The sequence below is a fragment of the Camelus dromedarius genome, chromosome 21 (assembly GCF_036321535.1).
Source record: "Camelus dromedarius isolate mCamDro1 chromosome 21, mCamDro1.pat, whole genome shotgun sequence".
Classification (NCBI taxonomy): domain Eukaryota; kingdom Metazoa; phylum Chordata; class Mammalia; order Artiodactyla; family Camelidae; genus Camelus; species Camelus dromedarius.
This window is the reverse complement of record NC_087456.1, coordinates 16,494,949-16,516,819: the sequence shown is the minus strand read 5'-3', so window position 1 is coordinate 16,516,819 and position 21,871 is coordinate 16,494,949. Positions and strand designations below refer to the sequence as shown.

At 38.3% G+C, this 21,871-nt stretch overlaps 1 protein-coding gene across 8 annotated transcripts in view; it reads left to right on the top strand.

The window, feature by feature from the left end:
* RGS7 (regulator of G protein signaling 7) overlaps positions 1–21,871 on the top strand; it is a 242,979-nt gene that overhangs the window by 180,776 nt on the left and 40,332 nt on the right. For all 8 annotated transcript variants that reach the window (XM_064477204.1, XM_064477203.1, XM_031438549.2 and 5 more), the window contains 4 exons: positions 157–208; positions 17,580–17,644; positions 18,503–18,579; positions 18,686–18,767. In XM_064477204.1, coding sequence (XP_064333274.1) covers positions 157–208; positions 17,580–17,644; positions 18,503–18,579; positions 18,686–18,767 — 276 coding nt within the window. The remainder of the gene's footprint in view (positions 1–156; positions 209–17,579; positions 17,645–18,502; positions 18,580–18,685; positions 18,768–21,871) is intronic.

Genomic DNA, 21,871 nt, shown 5'->3' with positions numbered 1-21,871 from the left:
TATAGTGCCCCGCTGGGTACTTTTTCTGGATTATATAACATACATTGTTAGCAAACTATTCTAGATAATTGATGAAGATAAACACAGCTCATAAACCAGGAACTCCACTAATTCTTTATGTGCCTAACCTAGGTTCCACTTTTTTTCATTCTGCAGACACCCTATTTTTGGCCATCAAATTGTTGGGAGCCGGAAAACACAGACTATGGTCAGTGCAGTATCTCTTCATTTTATTATTAACACCCAGTATTTATGGATGAACACACATGCTTGCATTTTATTGTTTGTCACTGAGAAAAGAAAACCACAATTCTCAGTATGGGACTAATATTTCTAACATTGAATTTATGAATGGCCTTGTTTGGAAAGTCACCAAATCTGGTGGCAGCTTTTTCCATGTTATAGTGGCCCCTGCGACTATTTAAATTAAAAAAAGTTTAATTCTGAATAGATTAACAAGTTGTAAACAGGCTTGAAAGGGTTATTATTATTTTTCCATAGCACCTTGGTCTGCTAGAAAGAGCAGCAAAGGGGCTCAGAGAGCCCGAATTTTAGTTCACCTCTCCCTGTTAGCTGTGATTTGTGGTAAGTCCCTTGCCTTTCCAGATTCCATTTTTCCCACTATTATTTGAGGCATCCTATGATTCTGTAAGCAGATGGTTGTGTTAAACATGGAAAGGCCAACTGCAAGCAAAATAAAAGATACAGCAGGAAATTTAATCATAGTGAATCAGGTTCAGTCAACTTAGACTGAACCTGATTCGGCAGACATGATTTTAGTTAAGCTCTTCCAGAAACTGGGCCCCTTATAAGTAGTCATCTTCTTACATCTTCCTGAAAGCTACAGTTTTCAAAGATAATATCACATGGTTTTCGAATGTCATTTCTACAAATATTTATTAAGGATTTGTTCCGTAGCCAAGTGCCGTCGTAGGTGCGGGGATGACAAGGAGACTGAGTTCATCTACACTGTTGGGTAATTCATAGACTAGATGAGAAGAGAGAATTATACAGAAGGAGTTGCTGTGAGGTGCTCAGTGAATACAGCAGTGGTATGTGTAAAATATCTGGAAGCTTAAAGGAATGAGAGAGTGACTTCATTTTTCCAAAGTGATTTCACAAAAGAGCAGAGGGCATTTGAGTTGGATTTTAAAGAAGGAGGGGAGGTTTTGCAGGAAACAAGGCAGGGAAGGATTTGAAGCAGGGGGACAGCATATTCAAAGACAATGAGAAACTTCATGGAAATCTGACTTTCTTTGGCCTTCCTCCTGGAGAGACATTTTGTAAGAAAACCATAGGAAAGTCCTTAGAAAACCAATGGAGTTTTCCTTCATTTCTGTCATTTCAGAAACTTAATTTCAAGTTCATCCAAGGGTGACCAGGTGCCAATCAAAGATTCAAACTAACATAACTTACGGAAGACAATCCAAAGCCAGGATACTTATTGATGAATAGAGAGAATAGGTGATTCATTTCCAGGAGTGGGGATGTTGATATTTTCTTCATCCCAGGCACACATTCTTCAAAACTGAGGCACTTAGAGAAAGATGATAATTTAAAACAAAAACAAAAAACCTGCTGATTTGTGGATCTGAGTTGGAGAACTTTGCAGAGTATTTTGTCCAGCCTGGGATGTTACCTGGGCATTATTTCACCAAAGAGTATGAATGTCTAGCGGAGGAAACACTTGCACAGCTGGGAAGCAGCTCATGGAGAAAACCCAGGTGTTGGAGGCAGGCAGACCTAACCTCGGATACTGTCGCGATGGCGCACCAACTGTGTAACTTTGGTGCGAGCCATGTAACATATCTGAGCATCAGTCTGCTCTCTTTTCAGACAGAAATAATAATACTGACTTTCTAAAGTGGTTGAAATAGTCCAAATTAACAAGTATTGGTCCTCTCACACTTAATGAATCAAAATTGTTTTCACTCACCATCATTATTGCCTGACAGATACACTGCCTCTGTTCCTCGCAGAAAAGCAAATTCTTATCCTCAGTGTTTGCTCTATCTATCTTTTGTGTCCTTCATAAATATGTTAGTGTTCACAATTGCAGTTCATGTTTCATCACTGCACAGTAGATTAACGTTTCAGTGGTAAGCTTGTGGAAATGGCATGGCTTACATAGAAAACCATTTACAGAACATCCCTCAGAGTCCACCATCTCAAAATTATTAATGTCATTCAGTTTCACATTAACTCTTAATTGGTGTCTCTTTCAGAGGGAATTATCTTCTAAACTTTCTCCCCAAACCTGGAGAGCTTGCAATTTTTAGCTAAAAATAGGCGTAGTCTTTATTATTATATTTGTTTTCCCCCGAATAAACATAAATCTGTTCATGTCTCGGTTGCTTGTATCCTATACAAGTGAAGAATAAAACAATTATTCAATAAGAGGTTATGGGAAAAAAAGAAAAGAAGTGAAAAGATAATGATCTCAGACACTGTACCACTCCTGCAGGCAATGATGTCTTCTGTGGTTTTTCTTTTTAGGTGCAAATAAGTTATAGCAGCAATTCAAATTATCCAACTTTGAATTTCCCACCGCCATTTGTTTAAAGAACATTTGTGAAGCATGGACGCCTGCTGATAAAAAGGGTGTTGATACTGTGATGTCGTGAGGTTGTGAGGCCCAAAGCACAGAGATTACTTAGGATGCCTTTTCTGAGACAGCTTGGGGCAGACAGGAATGTATTGCTTCAAGCAGTTTTAAAAAATGGTTTATTTTATTCTATTAGCATCCAATGTCTGTTTCCATCATCCATTTCAACTTATTAGGTAGCTCCTGCAAAACATAAACCTCCATAGGTCAGTTTATATGGAGAAACACTTTCCCATGGTTTCCTTGGTTTTGTAGAAAAATAGAATATGTTGATCATGTTTAATGGTCTATCTGTGCCTTTATAGTTAAAGTGAGTTTCTTATAGACAGCACATTGTTAGACATAGTTTGTTGTATATTCTGACAGTCTTTGTCTTTTAATTGTTACATGTAGATCATTCTGATTTAAATTATTAATATTGTTGGATTAATATATATCATATTGGTAGCTGTTTTCTACTCATTTCCCTTTTTCTTTGTCTCTATTTTTTATTTTTTTGCATCCACCCTTTTTCTGCCATCACTGATTTTAACAGAGCATTTTATATGATTCAGTTTTCTCCTCTAAGTGTATCAACTTATACTTCTTTATAAATTTTTAAGATTGCCCTAGAGTTTTAAATGAAAATTTGATGTCATTCTTATCCTTTGTCCTCTGCATGTAAAGTGTTCCATCCTATCCCTACCCCAGCCTCTTTCAAGGTTTTCCCTTTGTCTTTGATTTTCTGCATTTAGAATAAGATGTATCCGGGTACAGAGTTTTGGGCATTCCTTCTGCGTGGTGTTGTGTGAGCGCCCTGGATCTGTGGTTTAATGTATGTGTTGGTTTGCTAGGTGACTTCAACAGGAGCAAGAACAAAATTTTTCTCCCAGTTGTGGGAGTTGGACACCCATGACTGCGGTGCTGGCAGGTCCGCTTTCTCCTAGGCCTCTCCCCTTGTCTCGCAGAGGCCGCCTTCTTGCTGTGCCCTCTCAGCGTTTTCTCCGTGCATGCAGATCCCTGGTGTCTTCTCTTCTTATAAAGACTCCCATCATATCGGATCAAGGCCTCACCCTTATGACCTCATTTAACTTTATCTCTTTAAAGGTCCTATCTCCAAATACAGTTTCATTCTGAAGTTACTAGATGTTAGGGCTTCAACAGACGCATTTGGCAGGGCCGCTATTTAACCCATAACAATGTTCATTATTAATTTGGTGGAAACTCTTTGTAAATATTGCCTCAAGGATTTCTGCTGCTCTTTTCTTTGTCCTCCTTCTGCCATTCCCATTGTGTGTGTGTGTGTGTGTTATATCTGTTGTGGCTGTTCCACAGCTCTTGGGTATTCTATTCTCTCCTTTTCATTCTTTCTTCTCTTTGTATGTCAGTTTTGAAAGTTTCTATTGATACGTCTTCAAGCTCGCTGATTCTTTCTTCAGCCGTGTCCAGTCTGTTGATGAGCCCATCAAAGGCATTCGTCATCTCTGTCACAGGGTTTTGATTTCTTGTGATTCTTTTTTGATTTTTTGTAAGTTCAGTCTCTTGGCTTACATTACTCATCTGTTCTTGCATATTATTTGCCTTTTCTGTCGAGCCTTTAGTATACTCATTGTAGTTGTGTTTAATTCCACATCTGATCATTCCCAAATGTCTTCAGTATCTCAAGTCAGCTTCTCATGCTTGCTCTGTCTTTTCAAACTGTGTTTTCTGCCTTTGAGCAGTGCCTTTTAGTTCTTGTTGAAAGCAGGAGATGACGTACCAAATGAAAGAAACTGAGGTCAGTGGGACTTATATGTGAAGCTTCATGTTTATCTTTGTTTACTCTTTGCTGTCACTGTATGTTTTAGAAGCTAAAATTTCCTCTGGTATCCTTCTTTTGTCTCCCCTATTGTCTCTGGTTTCCCTAGATACTTCTTCTGACATAAGTTCTGAGACATGCAGGTTTTTTTTTTTTTTTTTTTCCTGCTACTTCTGTTACTATACAGAAGCCTTATTGATGTGGTGGTGAGTGTGTATGGGGAAGCATTGTAGAATCCCATGACTAGGGTCTCAGGTTTTCAGTGAGCTTGTGCCCCTGAGCTATAACCTTCACAAGTGCCCCTTGGTTGTTTGAGAGTTTTTTCCCCTTTTAGGTGAGAAGGCACTTGAACTGATTTTTTCTCTTCCCCTTGCTGGAAGACGGCACTGGGCTGGGATCGATATTTCTCTTCCCCCAGGCAGTTTAGACTCTGGTATAACCCCGTTTATTAGGCTCCATTATTATAGTTTCCCCTAGGCCAACTTCATAAAAAGGAGCAAAATGTTCCAGCTATGTTTCAGAATGGTTACTCTTTCCCTCCTTTTGTGGAAGCACGAGGGAATTTTTCACAGATCCTCACTGTGAGAACCTTGCAGGGCTTCAGTAAAACTCACAAATATGTGGTAGCCCCCCCAAGATTCTCCCCATCCCCTTTTTAATGCTCTGACTTGTTCTCACTGGGCCTACAACAGTTAGTCAGTTACAGTTTAAATTTTCCTGGCCCCATACTGGTTCCTGTGGAAGTTTCTGCTGTTCGGCTTGTGCTCCAGTGAGCGATGATTCTCTGTATATGCTTGTCTGTCTCTTCAGTTGGGTGAGAGACAGTGATTTGCCCTTTGACCCCAATTCCTTGCTGATTCTAGGAAGAATTGTTGGTTTTTACTTTGTTTGGCTTTTTTTTTCCAATTTTTTGAGGATAGATGGGAGTAATAATTTCCAAGCTAATAACCTGCTGGACCAGAAACAGAAAGCAGATCATGACCAAGCTTGTTCTTTTTGTTTACTTTTTTTCTGGCTTTTCTTTCATTTTTTTGCTTCAGTGTTTCATCATGGGATAGTCTCTGAGCCAACATCTGAGAAGTGGGAAACATAGAGTTGCTTGTTTCCCCTCCATGTGTTCTCCCTTCCCACTGAGCTTTGGAGAGTGTCTGAAATGCAGTCATTAGTGTCTTTTGAGGTTGTTATTTTCCCCTTGATTTCTCTGTGGCTTTGGAGCTGCCCTAGAATGAGAGGGAGGGAAACCTGGCACACTCAATTAGAAAAACACAATATAAAGGCAGAGAGAAATGAAATAAAAGCATGTCTAAGCAGAATTCTATAAACCTCTCATGTTTTTAAATTTTATATGTGTTCTATCATAAACCTATAAAGAACATACTTTCCATGCTAATATTCCAAGATTTTTTTCCCCAAAACTATCATGATCAGTGGTCACTTCTTAATTAATGTGCCCTGGAACAAAATCAGAGGTGGATCCAGAAAGAAAAATAAAAGGTTACATCTTACCAGAAATGTCTCATCATGATTCAAAATTACAGATGATCTGGAATAATTAAAAATTTAAACCACAAAGTGAACAAAATTAAAATCCTGAAGGGAATTCAGGATGGAAATACAGAATGAAGCATGCTGTGATTTGGACAGATAGGCCCCGAGATAGTTAAGATACAAATCCAAGGAAGAATTTCAATGACCCCAGATTCTTGCATCTTCCCATAATAGAAAAGCACTAAAATCATTAAGTTTGAGATATCTGTTCTTTGTGATTAGCAGTAATCCTTTTATGCTTGACTACATGCATTTCCCAGCCAAGAAACTCATATATATATTTGCTCCATCACTACCTCAGAGCAGTTCCTCAGAACTGAGAGTCTGTCTCCTGGACTTTAGTCCTCAGTAAGGTCTCTGGGTAAAACTGAAACTCACTGGTCTTACATTGTTCATTTTTTATTTCAGTCGACACACATAATGTATTTAAATGTATGTGCAATATTCATAAACATATGTAAAGGTATATAATATTTGGGCAAGAGAGTAAATAAGGTGTCTTAATCTTAGCATAAGTTGGGTAAAAACCAGATCATTTAATGGCTTACTCCTTTTATCAGTAAGTTTTGTGTCTTGAAATGACAAAAGCTTGGGACATTTTATGAAGGAGAATGATTTGTGCCAATATTTGTATTCTTAAGATGTCATAAATGCTTTAGCTCTAAAATTAAAAAGTGAATAGTCTCAGACAGTAAATCAGTTCTCACTGTTTACTGGGTACATGTGTTTTGTTTTTAAGACATAATTTGTTTTTTGCTAAAACTAATTCCTGGTGAATAGTTAATGTATGAAATGGATTATATTACCAATGCTATGCTTTATACCTATAGTAATAAAATAGTAGATATAGTTTTTCTTTTTTATTAAGATAGATGTATGGGAGTCCATCATTTCTGCAAATTAGGTTACTGCAGTTTGGCTGGATCACTGAGGATTCTAGAGATGAGAAAGAATCAGATAAGCAGTGCATCTGCTACAGGTGTTTTCCCAGGAGAGAGGAGGAAGGAGCAGAAGATTCCTAACTCAATTCAGAACCTAGCAGTTCTCTCTCTTTAATATGCTGATTCTTAACAGACAGTACTTTTTGGAATAATAAATTCCCATCCATCCATGCTGTAATTTAAAGCTGAATTTCAAACACACTGATGATGGCACTCTAAGTAGAGTAAAAGACACTATGGCTCCATTACCTTACCCTAAGTAAGTTTTAGGTAGAAAAAAATAACTCAATAACAATTAAGTGGCACTGTATAGGAGAAACTGTGGAATAGATATGTCTATTTCAGAAAAAAGGAGGGTGGATAACTCATATGTGAACTGTAATGTATCTCATATGTGCATGTTATTACGTAAAACTATTGGAAGCCTATTATCTACAAATGCCACTGATGAAAATATGCATCGTGACACACCATGGGATTAACTAAACAATTTATAACAATCTAAATTGGTGATGGCAACATAAACATTAACTTTCCATTTAAAGTCACTGAAAATCATGACCAACTCAGAACAACACTGAGGATGCTATAATAATATCCTCTTGAAAAATGACTGGAATCCCAATTACCTGTGGGTATGTGCATTCAAAACTTTGCAACATTGCCAAGTGTCATGTGAACAGTAAGACTTCCCAGGAAAATCTGAATCAGAGGCCTCCGTAAATTCTATTAACAGGTTCATCAGGTCGTTTCACAGTCCTTCAGGAAGAGCCCTGGAGCAGTGGACTGTAGACCTGACTTTGAGAATCATGGATTTAGGGGGTTGTTTGGCTTAACCAAGCTCTCCCAGTACCAATTCCTTAGATAAACCAAGTACGCCTTCTAGCTTTGTTGTGAATTAATTGAATCACATAATCAGGTGCCTCTCTTCAACTGACAACACAGAGAAAGTACTTAGAAAATTGCAATTGTAGTCATTCACTGGTTATTTGATCATTGTAATTGTAAAAGTACATCCCGTAATTGTGCAGTTACAATTACATGTATTGAAAATGGTAATTGTGGTTATTGTGGGAACTGGATCAGGATGGAAATATTTTGGCTTCATTGGAGCTTTTACCTGGTGAGGATAAAATAGAAGGGAGGTAAAGGGCTTTGACAGTGTCAGTGTACAAGCAAAACTCCCCATTATGTTTAGGCTTATAAACTACAGGGAGCACATTTATTTCATTTAAAGTTTTACTAAAGAAAAACAGCTCATCATGGTGGCCGTGAGAAAAGAAAAGCTGTTCTCACTCCTTACAGAGACTTTTTGAAGATCCAAGAATGGAAAGGAAATTTTAAAAATAAAAAAGGTCATTAGTGAGATTTTTTTATAATTTAAATAGGCTTGTATTTTACAAATTAGCCATGCTATTTCGTGAAGACCTGGTTTTCTCAAGCCTAGTAATTAAAGCTGAAAAAAAAGTTGAGGTGAATACACATATCAACGAGAGAGGCATTATTTTTTCAGTTTTAATATCGAGTGGCTGGGAGAGGCAACAGACTAGTGTTCACTCAGTTTTTGTTCTTTGAAATTTTTCTCAACCAGTGATGTTAGAGACAGAACCTTTACACCCTGGGTGGTGAATATTCTACATCCTGTGACTCTCTAATTGGGTAACAAGAGCATTTTGTGTCATCGAGCTGACATAGGACTACTTCCACGTCCAAGTGATTTGCCAACATTATTTTTTTCCCATAATAAAAACCTGCTTAAAGGGAAAGTTGCATATCTGATTTCACATTTTCCCTTGAGCAAGGATGGAATGGGGAGACTTTAACATTTTGTTTCTGCATTCTTTTAACAGAGGGAGATTTAGATGGTCTTAAATCACACTAAACAAAGGCCCTCATGAGAACCCTGAGGAAAGTGAGGCAGGAGAGTACACTTAAACACCTGGCCAGGTTCTGAATTTTCTGTTGGCAAAGCAAATGCATGCGCTACGATTCTTTCTTGCCCCAGAATGCCAATGTCAGTGAGAAACCATGACATTCTCCAGTCATGGAATGCTAGAGCTGGAGGGAACCTGAGAGATCATTCAGTTCAGCCATCTCAGCTAAAGGTGAACTGAGCTCCAGAGGGTGACAGGGCTCACCAAGCCTGGTCACACTTTATGGGCCAAGTTTAGAGCACACTGAAAAGGTTAATAAATAGAAGACTGCCGAATTCCTACCTAGCTGAGCATCCAGTGAAGACTTGCAGTAACTTGTTGAATAGTTGCAGCTTTTCTCAGGCTATCAAGGACGTATATACCATGTGTGCTTTGCCACTGCATTTCTGTCATTGTCCTGGAACTGGCGAGATCAGCTTTCTGTGACTCACCTGGGCTGTGCTGTGCTAAGTTTCAGGCGTCAGGTTCTTGTTAAAGAAGGTTCTCTTCAAGCCTAGAAATATTCTTCTAAGGCTGTCCAGTCTCCTACCATTGCTTTCTGGTTTCTTTGTAAAGCTTTAGCGAGCTCCCAGCTGTCATGATAAAAGTAACAGTGATAACACACTTACTCCCAGATCACTGTGCTGTTTGTCAAGTTCCAGTACTCTTCCTCAGGCTGATTTCCTGGATGGAGAGGGAGAGGGTGAGAATTGCAAAGCCTTCTTACACATATTTATGTTTTAGATATATTTTGCCAGCTGGGGAAGAACAAGTTCTCTTGTTAGTTTATAGGAAGGACCCAGAATTCCTCTGTCATTCAGTTCAAACCACCAGATGAAATGCCTTGGAGATAAAATGTGTCAAGAGTGACTTCAGGGAATTGAATTCACTAGGACATGACTTAGTTGCTAAGAGCTTTTTGGAGGTTGCTGAGTGCTCTTTGGAGGTTAAATCCTGTCCAAAGGCTGGTGCAGTGCCCTGAGAGGACATTTAACGATATACCTGGCAGCCTCTCCAGGGCACAGTTACACAAGGAGTTATCAAAGTGAATAGTCCTACAGCCTCTTTCCAAAGTGACTGGCACAGCCTTGGGTGAACTTTGTAGACATTTGCTTAGAGATCCTGGTCTCCATCTAGCATTTCTATGCCTCAGGCCACTAAGATGCAAAATCTTAGTCTGCAAAATCTTAATGAACATACACACAGAGGACTTCGCTACAGAAATCTGTGTCACAATACGGATTAGCCAGACTGTATGAGGTGTCAGGTGAACACTGGGAAATTAAAAGCTCAAGATTCAACGCCCCAAACTGACACTTCCACTGATTAATTTTATTTCATCCCTGACACAACCGATTCTGTCAATGCACTTCAACAAATACCAAGCATCTTTTATCTAGTGATGCGCAAGGCACTGAGCTCAGGTACTGGCAGGAACAAAAGTAAGGAGAGACGATCTTTAATCCACATCAGCTTATAGTCAAGGAGAGGGAACAGGCAGGATCCAAAGTAAACTTTATATTTCAACATACCTCCAGTATGACCTTTGTCTGACCTCCGGCTCTTTGTCTAGGACATACATCAGCTCAGGACTTGAACGCCACACCTCAGCACTTCCACTGAGTACCCTGAATACATTGCATTTTACTTGCCATTCTTTTTGTATGATACATTGGAAGCGTATACGTTTTGGAATCAAACTGCTTCATATCCTGACACAGCATTTAATAGCTGTGACCTTGTGTCAGTGACTTAAAGATTCAGTTTTCTCATTAGTAAAAAAAAAAAAAATCACAAAATCAAATCCCATTTTATACCCAACAGAGCATCAGTCATAAATGGTTACTCAAATCAATAGTTTCCTCCCTTCCTGTTTCTGCATATCACCACAGATTTCTTGGGAGGAGGGCGGGGTTAATGCTTTCGCTCTCTTTGTCTGGCTTTGCAAATCTCAGTCTGTCACAAAGGATTCTTTTACTTATTCTTCATTATATTTGACATGTATCATGTTAACAGAGCAAACAGAGAGGAAAATGAGGGTTACTGTCTTGGTCATTGCTGGGTTCATTAATGTAAGATTTTTCTTTCTGGCTTTCTAAAGAACACGGCAAGCACCAATTAACACACAATGCCGTGGCAACAGTCTCAAGTGGATTTTGATTTGCAAATCACATTATTCTTGTCTTGAAATATCTTCATTGGTTTCCTTGCATTATAAGCTGTACATTCTGAGCTTCAAGGTTCAGAACCACAGTGATACAGATAATCATAGCATCTCTTGGTTTTTCAATTCTTTTGCCCTCTTGTTACTGCGTCCAAGCTTGTAGTGCTCGCCACACGACAGGCCAGTAAACTGAGAGACAAGCTCTTGGGGTAAGGAATTGCGACTTTATGCAGAAAGCCAGCGGACCACGAAGATGGTGAACTAGTGTCCCAAAGAACCATCTTACCCAAGTTAGAATTCAGGCTTGTTTTCTACTAAAAGGAGAGGGAGTGTGGTTGGTTGCTGCATACTTGTTGGTGCGAGAATCCTTTGTTCTTGCAGCTGTCCACGTAGGTCCAGTCACAGTGCTTTTATAAACCTCTAAGGAGAAAAATGTTATTCTCTGTTCTGCAACTTTTTGTCTCTGTCTGAGTGGAAAAGTCATGTACCTTTAATGGTCAGAGCCTTGATAAGGCTATTCTGTATATTCAGGCTTTGGCAACATTCTTAACTTGTAGCGAAAGCAACAGAATAGAAAGGTTAAAGTAAAGGGAAAAGATCCAATGTGGAGTCAGAGTCATTCTTCCCCATCACACTTGGTACCAGCAAGAGTATTAGCTGAGCGTAGTCCTTAAAAGTGGGAACGTGGCAGTGTTTCTCTATCATTTACGATGTTTATATACTTAGCAGTGTGTAAAACATTTTGAGTGGTATGCATTATGCCGCTGAAATTGGAAACGATCTGAATTGCATTTTATTCAGTGTTTTTAAAAGTATGTTTATATCCATCTGCCTGTATTATTTTTCTAGAGACTAAGGCTGATATTCCACATTGTCCAGCTTGGTTAACTGATGATTGATTGTCTGTGTTAGGCAACACACAAAAACTTTCCCAAACCTTCTTTGCCCAAACCCCCAGGGAAAGAACAATTTTATTCACTCAACTAACTCATAACAGAGGGAAAGTATTCTCTTTTAAAGCAGACTTTATAAATTTTAGGTTTCTGTTGCTTGATTTCTTCAGGCAATTTGAGAATGATAGAGATTTAGAGACAGAGAAAGATAGAGAATAAATGTTATCCTTTTGTAAAACTGCAGGTGACAAGCATATATTTCACTAAAAAATATTCAAGTTGTTACTGTAAATAATTAGATTTAGTCCAAAACTGCAGAAGCAAATGAGTTTATTTTATACTCACTCCTCATATATGGATGCATGACTGGGTCTTGAAGAGGAGCTGTTGCATGTGGACCAATCAAAAAATGCAACAAAGCGTGCTTTAAGGAAGGTCAAAGCTTTGTACCATTAACAGACCTGGTCTTCTCTGGAAGAAGATTGTATATTTCATACTTTTAGTTTATATATTAATTATTTTGCTAACAAAAATTCAGTAGGTTCCATTCTCTTCTCCACTCCCACTCCCATATCCCCCCAAGAAGGATGACCTGTGTCTATATCTTAGATGTTAGACTAAGGAAGGAAGAATGAGATGCCAATACCACTGATAAGAAAATAAATTCATAAATGACAACATAAGCGCTGATCATTTTTTGAAATAATTTATTTTAGAGTTTAAGTCAAAGTGAAAATAAAATAGCAGATAATAATAATTATCAGTTATGAGAAACTCATTTATCTACTATGTTTGATAACAAAAATCACACTTCAAAATGACGCTCTCAGGGAGGAAAATGACAATGGAACTTTCAAAATAGAAAGAGTCTACCTTTTCCTGTGGAAGTAATTTCAAAATATTCAGGGGAGCTGTAGAATTAAAGGACTGAATTTCCCTAATAGCTCTCTATCACAGCCTCATAATTAACCAAGTGGGTTCTTTTGTCTAATGCTTGACTTTGACTCTTGCCTCAACCAAGAATTGCTCATTTGCTCATTTGTATCCTACCTACAATGGCTCTTCTACAAACTGGGAACATTAACAGCACCTGCTTGTTCGTGTTACTATGGAGGGTAAGGAAGATGATGCACATGAGATGTTTGAATAGTTCCTGGCACACGGAAAGCGTTCAGTAAACATTGGTTGTTGTGATTACAGTATTCATAGCGCTGCTCATTGTCTGTCCCACTCTAGACCAGAACCATGTAAGGTAAAGGCAGTGATGGTTCACTGTGTTTATCACTGTGTCCCCAGGGCTTAGAAGAACTTTTACAATGAGGGATTAAGGATTTTAAAACATAAATTATTTCCGCTTTGAGGTAAAACACTTTGTGCACATCATTTTGAATGGCAATATTTTATCTCACTGAGGAAATATGCATGATTTCTTTCCCTGTTCCCCACTGTGTTCCTGTATTCCACATCGTGGATGCTTAAGTCTCTGCCTTTTGTGTTATTTCCTTGGGTTATCATCTTAAAAGAGGAAGTATTGGAACAGTGGCCGTGAGTGTTTTAAGGCTTTATTACTCATTGTCAAAACTTTCCAAGAAGCTATTCCCTGTTTACACGGCTCGCCAGCTGTGCTGTTTCGCTCTTCTGTTGCCAAGATAGCTTATTCTCGCTCTGTGGTATCTCTGCTGTGTTGATGAGTAGAGTGATTTTTGTAACAGGATGTTGAAAGGGAAAGTCAGCTATAGTGTGAAGTGGATCGAGACCAGACATGAAAGTGTGGTGCTATTCACACACGCAGAGTATCAATCACAGTAGTTGCCGGCAACCCACACTGAGGTTATTTAAGGCTAAGACATTGGCTTAGGCTGATTTTGCGGCTGTGTGGATGTTGGGAGTCATTGCTCCCACCAGACCGAGTGGGAGGAGCAGGTGGGGAGTGCCTCCACCTCAGGCCCAGAGACAGAGATTTCCAGGGGCTCCTGAGAGTGCTTGACAAGAGTCACCTACCCCTGGGGACACACTGGACCGTGGACTTCCAGACTCAGAATTTCAGAGGGTAAGAGACAAACTGTCGAGCTACGGACTGGGCGTTGAAAGGGAGGCGGCTATATGGTAAAGCCTACTTTCAGGGTAAAGAGTACATGAATGTTTCTAAGCCATATGCGAGAGACAGTCCTGTCCTAGAAGGCAGCCTGAAGGGGCAAACAGCATTGCACAGAGAGGCTGGAGGTACAGTTCAAGGGCTGTGGCATTTGCCAACCCCAACACGGGCACGGCAGGTGAGAGCTCCCCACAGGACATCTCGCAGGGGAGGCAGACTTTCTCCACAGCGTCCACAAAAGTACCATGAGAAATACAATAAACCTTAAACCCCGGCTAAGTCCAGAGAATGGCAGCACTGGATCATCACAGTCGTATCAGTCAGGTAAGAAGGTCAGAAGTCACCTTTCCTCTGTTTCTTTGCTCTACTCACCCCCAGAGGACTAGAAGCTGGTTAGCAATACTTGGCAGGGGGCACAGAAGAACAAGCTGGAGAAAGAAGCCACTCAGACTCCTTTCACCCACAGAAGCTGGGGGGAGGGGAGGACGTCACAACCTTAAACCAAGCTTGGAGTTTCAGCCACTACTGGACATTCTTATTAATAAGCTGGGACTCTTTGAATTTCCTGAGAGTGACAAACAGGACTGTGGAAGTTGCTGAGTTTTTGTCATCACCCCACAAATAGTCTTTAAAAGATAAAAACAAAGAGTTGCATTGTGACAGTAGAGGTTACATGTGGATTACTTTGGTTGTAAGGTGGATGTTTTCCAAATATTTATTTGGCAATTGTATGTCTAGTCTCTGTGAATTATGTTTGTGTCCTGTCCGTATTTGGTTATTAGGATCTCAGTGATTTGCTCACTGATCTCTGGGATACAGCTCTGTACACTTTTGCCATGAACATCAACGTTTGCTGAACAAGCTACTTACGCTGCCTTATAGAGTTTGTGAAATTAAATGGAAAAACTAATACCAGATTTCACTTTCTATTCAGTTAGATGTGTGATCCAGAAACTTTGACTTTTCCATCTAAATTCTAAGTTATATTTAGGCCGAGTTCTCTGCCTTTCCTACACTTTTCTTGTTTTAACCAGCGTAGCACTTCAGGGCCTCTCAAACTTTCTTCCATTTAGTGGCAGAGCTTCCTATTAAACTACTTGTTTGTTGACCCACTAAGTCCTCGAAATTGTCTCATTGTAGTCTCCCAGAAAACTGCTGGAGAGAGATAGATTTAAACTTGAAACTGAAGTTAAACCCTTGATAATGGAAAACATCTTAAGTAGAACCCCAGAAGTGGCTTTTTTTTTTTCCATTGATTATTTTGAGTATTTTGGCACTGAGGAACAAATTCAAGGGTTATATTAAAAACTATTCATACTTTGTATTTGGGCCTAAGTTTGTACATAAGATCATACAGGGCACGTTTGGTGCCTGAATAATTAGGGGTAGGTACAAAAACACTTGGCCTGAGCCATAGTTTTGACTATGCCTAAATTCTCTCATTTTTTTTCAATCTTTGATAAACTGGGAAATTTCCTAGAAACTCTTTTTCATCTACTTGATCTTCCTTCCTCATCCATATGCTGCCCAATGCTGATACTCCGTGCTGAGAAAGAATGAAACTACCATCTGTTCCTGTCAGCGTTCTGGACTGTGTCTAGACTAGATTGGCGAGACTGGTGCCATTCCAGCCATGACCATAGTTGCTGTACCTTCAACAATATTCGGAGTGTTCCTCACACTGCCAACCCAGCCTTCGCCTTTTCTCTCATTTCTCTTTTTGAAAGAGTCTAGTAGAAATTACTTGAATTGATTTGACTTCTCAATAGCTCCTTCTGAAAATATCCTGTTCATTCATTTACTTGTTCATTCACTCATTCAATAAAAACATGTGAAACAGCTACTCTGTCCCTGGCACTGCCTAGCCATGCCTTCATTTTCTTTCCTAGACAATAAAAATAAATTGCACTTACCTATAATAAAGAATGTGTAAATTCTTAGTGAACATTCATCTAAAAAAATTACCCTGCTCCTGCTTTATACGTTAGTTTACCTAATGAGTTTAGAAATATGATTTTGAAAAGAACAAAGATTAGATGACCACAATAAAGCAAGTAGAGACTGACACAGGAAGAGATATGAGATATGAAGGAGGGCTGACTGATGGAGCGCTTAGCTGCAGCTTGAAATTTGATTAAAGGAATTTCTATAAGAAAGCTGAAATTATTTAATCAGGTAATTAAAGAAAATTCAGTCTTTCTCTCATGAAGAGATACCCTCAGGAGTATTGCACATACACTACAATTTATTTTACCAACTGTTGAGAACATTTCAGATATATTATTAAAATCACAGTGGCCTCTACAGTAAGAGTTTCTTCCCCAACATAATTTCTACAGTAAATTGTGGCCAATTAGGAAATTAACACATCATGTCCTTTTTGTTTTGGAAGTTTGACTTTTACGAATTTTGAAAATTAATAATTTTAAAAATTAGTAACTTTGAAAATCTCTATTTGAAAATCATTTATATTAATAGAAAAATAAAATTACCATAGTCTAAAATCATATCCCAGGTTTTTAGTGTTTGTAATGTTAGCATCATTACATGGTTGTCTCTCTCCTTTGCCTTGTCTTTCATACAGGAAATCTTAGAGGGCGGAAATTGAATAAATAGCATAAGTGTTTTCAGTGACCTCAGATTTTTTCGTGTAATTTAGTTCCTCACTGATATCAGCTGGATTTCATTAGCAAAAACTGAGGGTGGTACAGCTTAGTGAAAAAGTGGTATTTAAAAAGCATCCCCCAGAGCTAGCCTTACGAAAAGTAATATTTGATAGTCTTTATCCAGTAGATTTATTCAGCATCTAGAATAGTTTATCTTGAATTTTATGAGACTCAAATGCCATATATTATAGGAAAATGACAAAAATATTCTGGAAATTGGGACTTTACCAGGAGGTTCTCGGTGTATTGTTATTACCACTAATATTCCTGAAATAACTGAAGAAATTTGGCTGCTTGATGGCAGTAGGGCTGTCAACATTCTCTCTCCATCTGTCATTCATCCTGTAAATCTGCTGCCCAGATGGACTTGCCCTGGCAATGGAGGAGACTGAGTCCTCAAGGAAAATGGAGTTAAAAGGTAGCCGTATTACAGTTAGGGCAGACGTTACACTGTCCTCGCTCCTAGTGACAAAATGATTGACTGATGATTGGCCCTTGTGGAATGAAGCCAAGAAGATGCCAAGAAGCCTTCAGTGTGCATTTATAGATTCTTTCAGTTGACATTGCCAGGAGGATATGGAAATAATTGAATGTGCCAATTCTTTTTTTAAAAATGGTGCTATTTGTATATCGAGATTTGTAAGTTCATTTGATGTCTTATTTTTTTCTCCTCATATTTTGAGGAAGCTAACATTGTGACAGCCATTTAATAAAATAAGGGAAATCATTTCCAAGTTTCTAAACATGCCAGTTTTCTTATAACACATTTTAAATGTACTGCTATGTTTGAATTTCAGTAATGATGTTATGGATGATTTATTTTTGACCAAAAATAAATTAATAAAAAACAGAAAATTGCAACTTGGGGAAAAAGTGACAAAGACCAATATATCTTGATTTCTACTGCTCCATTTTATTTTTAGTGCCTCAGTGTAAATAAGCAGGAAAGGAATGATTGGTTTTTTTTTCCTTTTCAGCGGTTTACCTCTGCAAAAGAACGATGCAGAACAAGGCAAGGCTGGAGCTAGCCGACTATGAAGCTGTGAGCACCAGGGGCTCCCTGACAAAGAAAGACGTAAAAGGAGCAGGAATAAGGCCTATGGTCATTTCTGGGCACTCTTAACTCTCTACACTCATGGATCTAGGGGTCAGATTTTTAGGGAAGGGAAGCATAATGATTTACTACATCCCTGCCTTGCTTGCTTCCCCTCATTATTCACACTGAGGATGGTGAAATTCTAAATGCACAAACTCAGAGGAGAAAGGGGAAGCCTATCTTATTTACTAAAATTGACTTAAATGTAGAAACTTTCTATATATACTGTGTATAGTGAAGGTATCCGAACTTAGAGAATTAAAGAGCGTTTACACTGGGAAAATGAATTTTGCGAAACCTGTAGGTTGGTCACCATCCGCAGATTAAATTAATCACATGGAATGTGTTGAGATGGTTGCTATGTTCTGATATACCAAATTTGAAGCACTGTCTACAGATGGGTAGTAGCGGGCCAAGGGTTTACATTACCTTTGGGAACTGGATAGACTGACTAAATCAGTAGTAGAAATGTATTGCCTTCATGTTCCTCGGAAAAGTGAGCACAGAAAAATCCGGTGGATTAGTCTTGAGCACTTTTTTTCTGTGTATAGGTATTTGAGCATTTTGGATTTTATTTGTATTCTCTAATGTTAATACTTAAGATAGGTTTTCCTGTGTCCTGTATGACTATTAATATGAGGATTAGCTGCATTCAGTGAGCATGACTTATCATGCAGAGCACATTTACTCCTGTAGAAATTTTGGAATGTTTTTTTCTGGATAAGTACATATGGTTGATAACCTAGAAGGGAGAAGGAAAGATGAGCGCCAGACGAGACGTCTTCACCTTGGTGTGTTTTTCAGGAGAGTCTGGCCAGGCTGCAGAGGGCATTTGCCCGGAAGTGGGAGTTCATTTTCATGCAGGCAGAAGCACAAGCAAAGTGAGTCCTTGTGAGTCTCTTGGAAGATTTGTTCAAGTTGTGACCTTTTATCCAGAGAGGCACTACAATTAACACCACTTATTATTCATTGTTGTGATGTTGACAGAGTGGACAAGAAGAGAGATAAGATCGAAAGAAAGATCCTTGATAGTCAGGAGAGAGCGTTCTGGGATGTGCACAGACCCGTGGTAAGCACCAGCACTATCTCGACTTCGTAATCTCAGCCTCTGGGAAGTGGAGGAAGGATGTGGTAACTCCATCGCTCTTCCCAAAGTCTTTTTGTGTAAGGGGTTTTGTGACTAGGGGTTAATAGTATAATATTTAACTTATACAACTGCATTTTTCTAACATGGCATCACTTGGTGACTCATTCTTGGCTTCTGGGGTGCTTGATGCTTTCATACACTTAAAGAAGACTGCAGCAAAGTGGTTTTGCATGGCTTACTATCTACGTTTTTTTCTGGATTTATAGTAAAAGTAAATAAAATGATCATGGAGGGAAAAAAGAATTCTAGTGGACTGGCCTTTCAAAATAGAAGAGTGTTGATGTTCCAGGTTCGGGCGTGATGAACAACCAGACTTGCCCCACACAGCCCCACAGGGAGCCAGCTTACATCCTTTGCACTGACTTTGTTTTTGCTTTGGTTGTTACATTTTTTCAGGTATTTTTGCCTGAAATTTACCTGAATTTTACTGAGGTATAACTGACAAACTAAACTGGAAGATACTTTAGTTGTACAGTGTGATGATTTTATGTATGTATGTGTTGTGAAAGGATGCCCACCAATGAGCTCATTAACACTGACTTTGAAAGTTGATCTAAACAACTTGCAGTGCAGGGAATCTAGGCCAGTTTAATTCTGGCCACATTCAGAGGTGTGCAAGGCGAGGTGGAGTGGGCCACAGAGAATGAATCACCTTTCCTCTCACCTTGAAAATTCAGTGACCTGATGGGCGCTCTAGGCTTATGCTTTGAGACAGTACTATGGGAGAACACTATTTATAGCACAAACTATAAAGCGCAAGACCACAATTATAAATATTCTTGCAGAAATACTATGACAGGTACCACCCTGGCACGTTTTGGAGGGACTGGGGGTGGGGAATATGCCTGGTATTATTTCAAAGCATGGGTCTTTTTAAAAATCTTATTGAAGTATAGCATACAAACTAGAAATGCAAACCAAAAACCACGAGTTAGTACCTCACACTGTTTAGAATGGCTGTTCTACAAAGACAAGAAATAAGTGTTGGTGAAGATGTGGAGCAAAGGGAATTCTTGTGCACTGCTGGTGGGAATGCAAATGGGTGCAGCAAGTATGGAAATCAGTATGGTGGTTTCACAGAAAGTTAAAAAAGAGAACTGCTGTATGATTCAGCATTTCCACTTCTGGGTATTTTACCAAAGGAAATGAAAATGCTAACTTAAAAAGATATACGCACCCTTATGTTCAACACAGCATTATTTACAATAGCCAAGAAGACATGGATGCAATCTGTGTCCATTGATGGATAAGTGAATAAAGAATGTGAGATACAGGCATGCCTCAGGGATATTGTAGGTTCAGTCTGGTTCCAGGCCACTGCAATAAAGTGAGTTTCACAATACAAGTGAGTCATACAATTTTTTTTGCCTTACCAGTGTATATAAAAGTTGTTTTTACATGTTACTGTAGTCCATTAAGTGAGCAATAGTATTATTTCTATAAAACAATGTACATACCTTAATTTTAAAATACTTTTTGCTAAAAGATTCTAACCAGAATCTTTATTGCTAAAGATTCTTGCCTTCAGCAAGTCCTAGTAGTAACACCAATGATCACTGATCACAGATCACTGTAACATTATATAATAATAATGAGAAGTATGAAATATTGTGAGAATTACCAAAATATGACTCAGAGACACAAAGTGAACAAATGCTGCTGGAAAAACATGATGCTAATAGACTTGCTTGATGCAGGGTTGCCACAGACCCTTTCAGTTTGTTTTTTTTTAAATTAAAAAAAAAGCAATATCTGCAAAGCACAATAAAGAGAAGTGCAATAAAATGAGGTATGCCTGCATGTATGTATGTAGGTAAGTGTGTGTATACATAATATAATGAAATATTATTCAGCCATAAAAAAGCATGAAATCTTGCCATTGTGACAACATGGATGGAACTTGAGGGCATTATGCTAAGTGAAATAAGTCAGAGAAAGACAAATACCATATGATGTCACTTATATGTATAATCTGAAAAACAAACTCAGATGCAGAATAGACTGGTGGTTACTAGAGGTAGGGGGTTCAGGGCAGGTAAAATGCACACTGTTGGTCAAAAGGTATAAACTTTCAGTTATAAAATAAATAAGTCCTGGGGATGAGATGTACAGCATGTTGACTATAGGTAATAGTACTGAAGTGTGTATTTGAAAGTTGCTGAGATAGTAGATCTAAAAAATATTCATCACAGGAAAAACATAACTGTGTGGTGATGAATGTTAATTAGACTTCGTGTGGTTATCATTTTGCAGTATATACAAATATCGAATCATTATGTTGTACACTTGAAATGAATATAATGTAATATGTCAATTATATTTCAATAAAAATAATTTTTAAGAAAGTATAACATACATACAGAAGATTACACAAAGCCTAAGTGTACAGTGAATTTTCACAAATTGAACACAGCCAAGTCACCAGGATCCCAGAGTCCTGCTAATAACCATTCCAGTCACTGTTCCCTAGGTCAATGGTAACTTCTGATACCATAGATAAGTTTGCCTACTTTTAATCTTTGTATAAGTCTTTATCACTGACCTTTATCAATATCACTCTTTTTATATTTGACATCTTCTCTTGAGATTTTTCATATTATTGCATATAGTCGTAGTTTGTTTATTCTCATTACTGTATCAGTATCTATTATATGAGAGTAGGGGATTTCGTTATATACTGATGTTAAATTATCTTCCACAGTGTTAATACTCCATTATTTTATCCATGATTTTGGTATTCAATTTATTATTTTCACTAACTTCTTGTATTCACGATTCAACTTAAGTTACTCCTGACTTTTTTTTTAATCGCACAAAACCATCAACTCAATCTCTTTAATGTTTAGTTTCAAAAGTGATGCAGACCTCAAAATACAGAAAAACAGATGAATGATACGGCATTATATATAGGAAAAGAGTAATCTTTTGTTCTATATAGAACTTATGAATCAATGAGAAAATGACAAAGAAATGAAAATGTAATGGAAAACATTTGTATGTTTACCTATCACGTTTGCAAATAATTT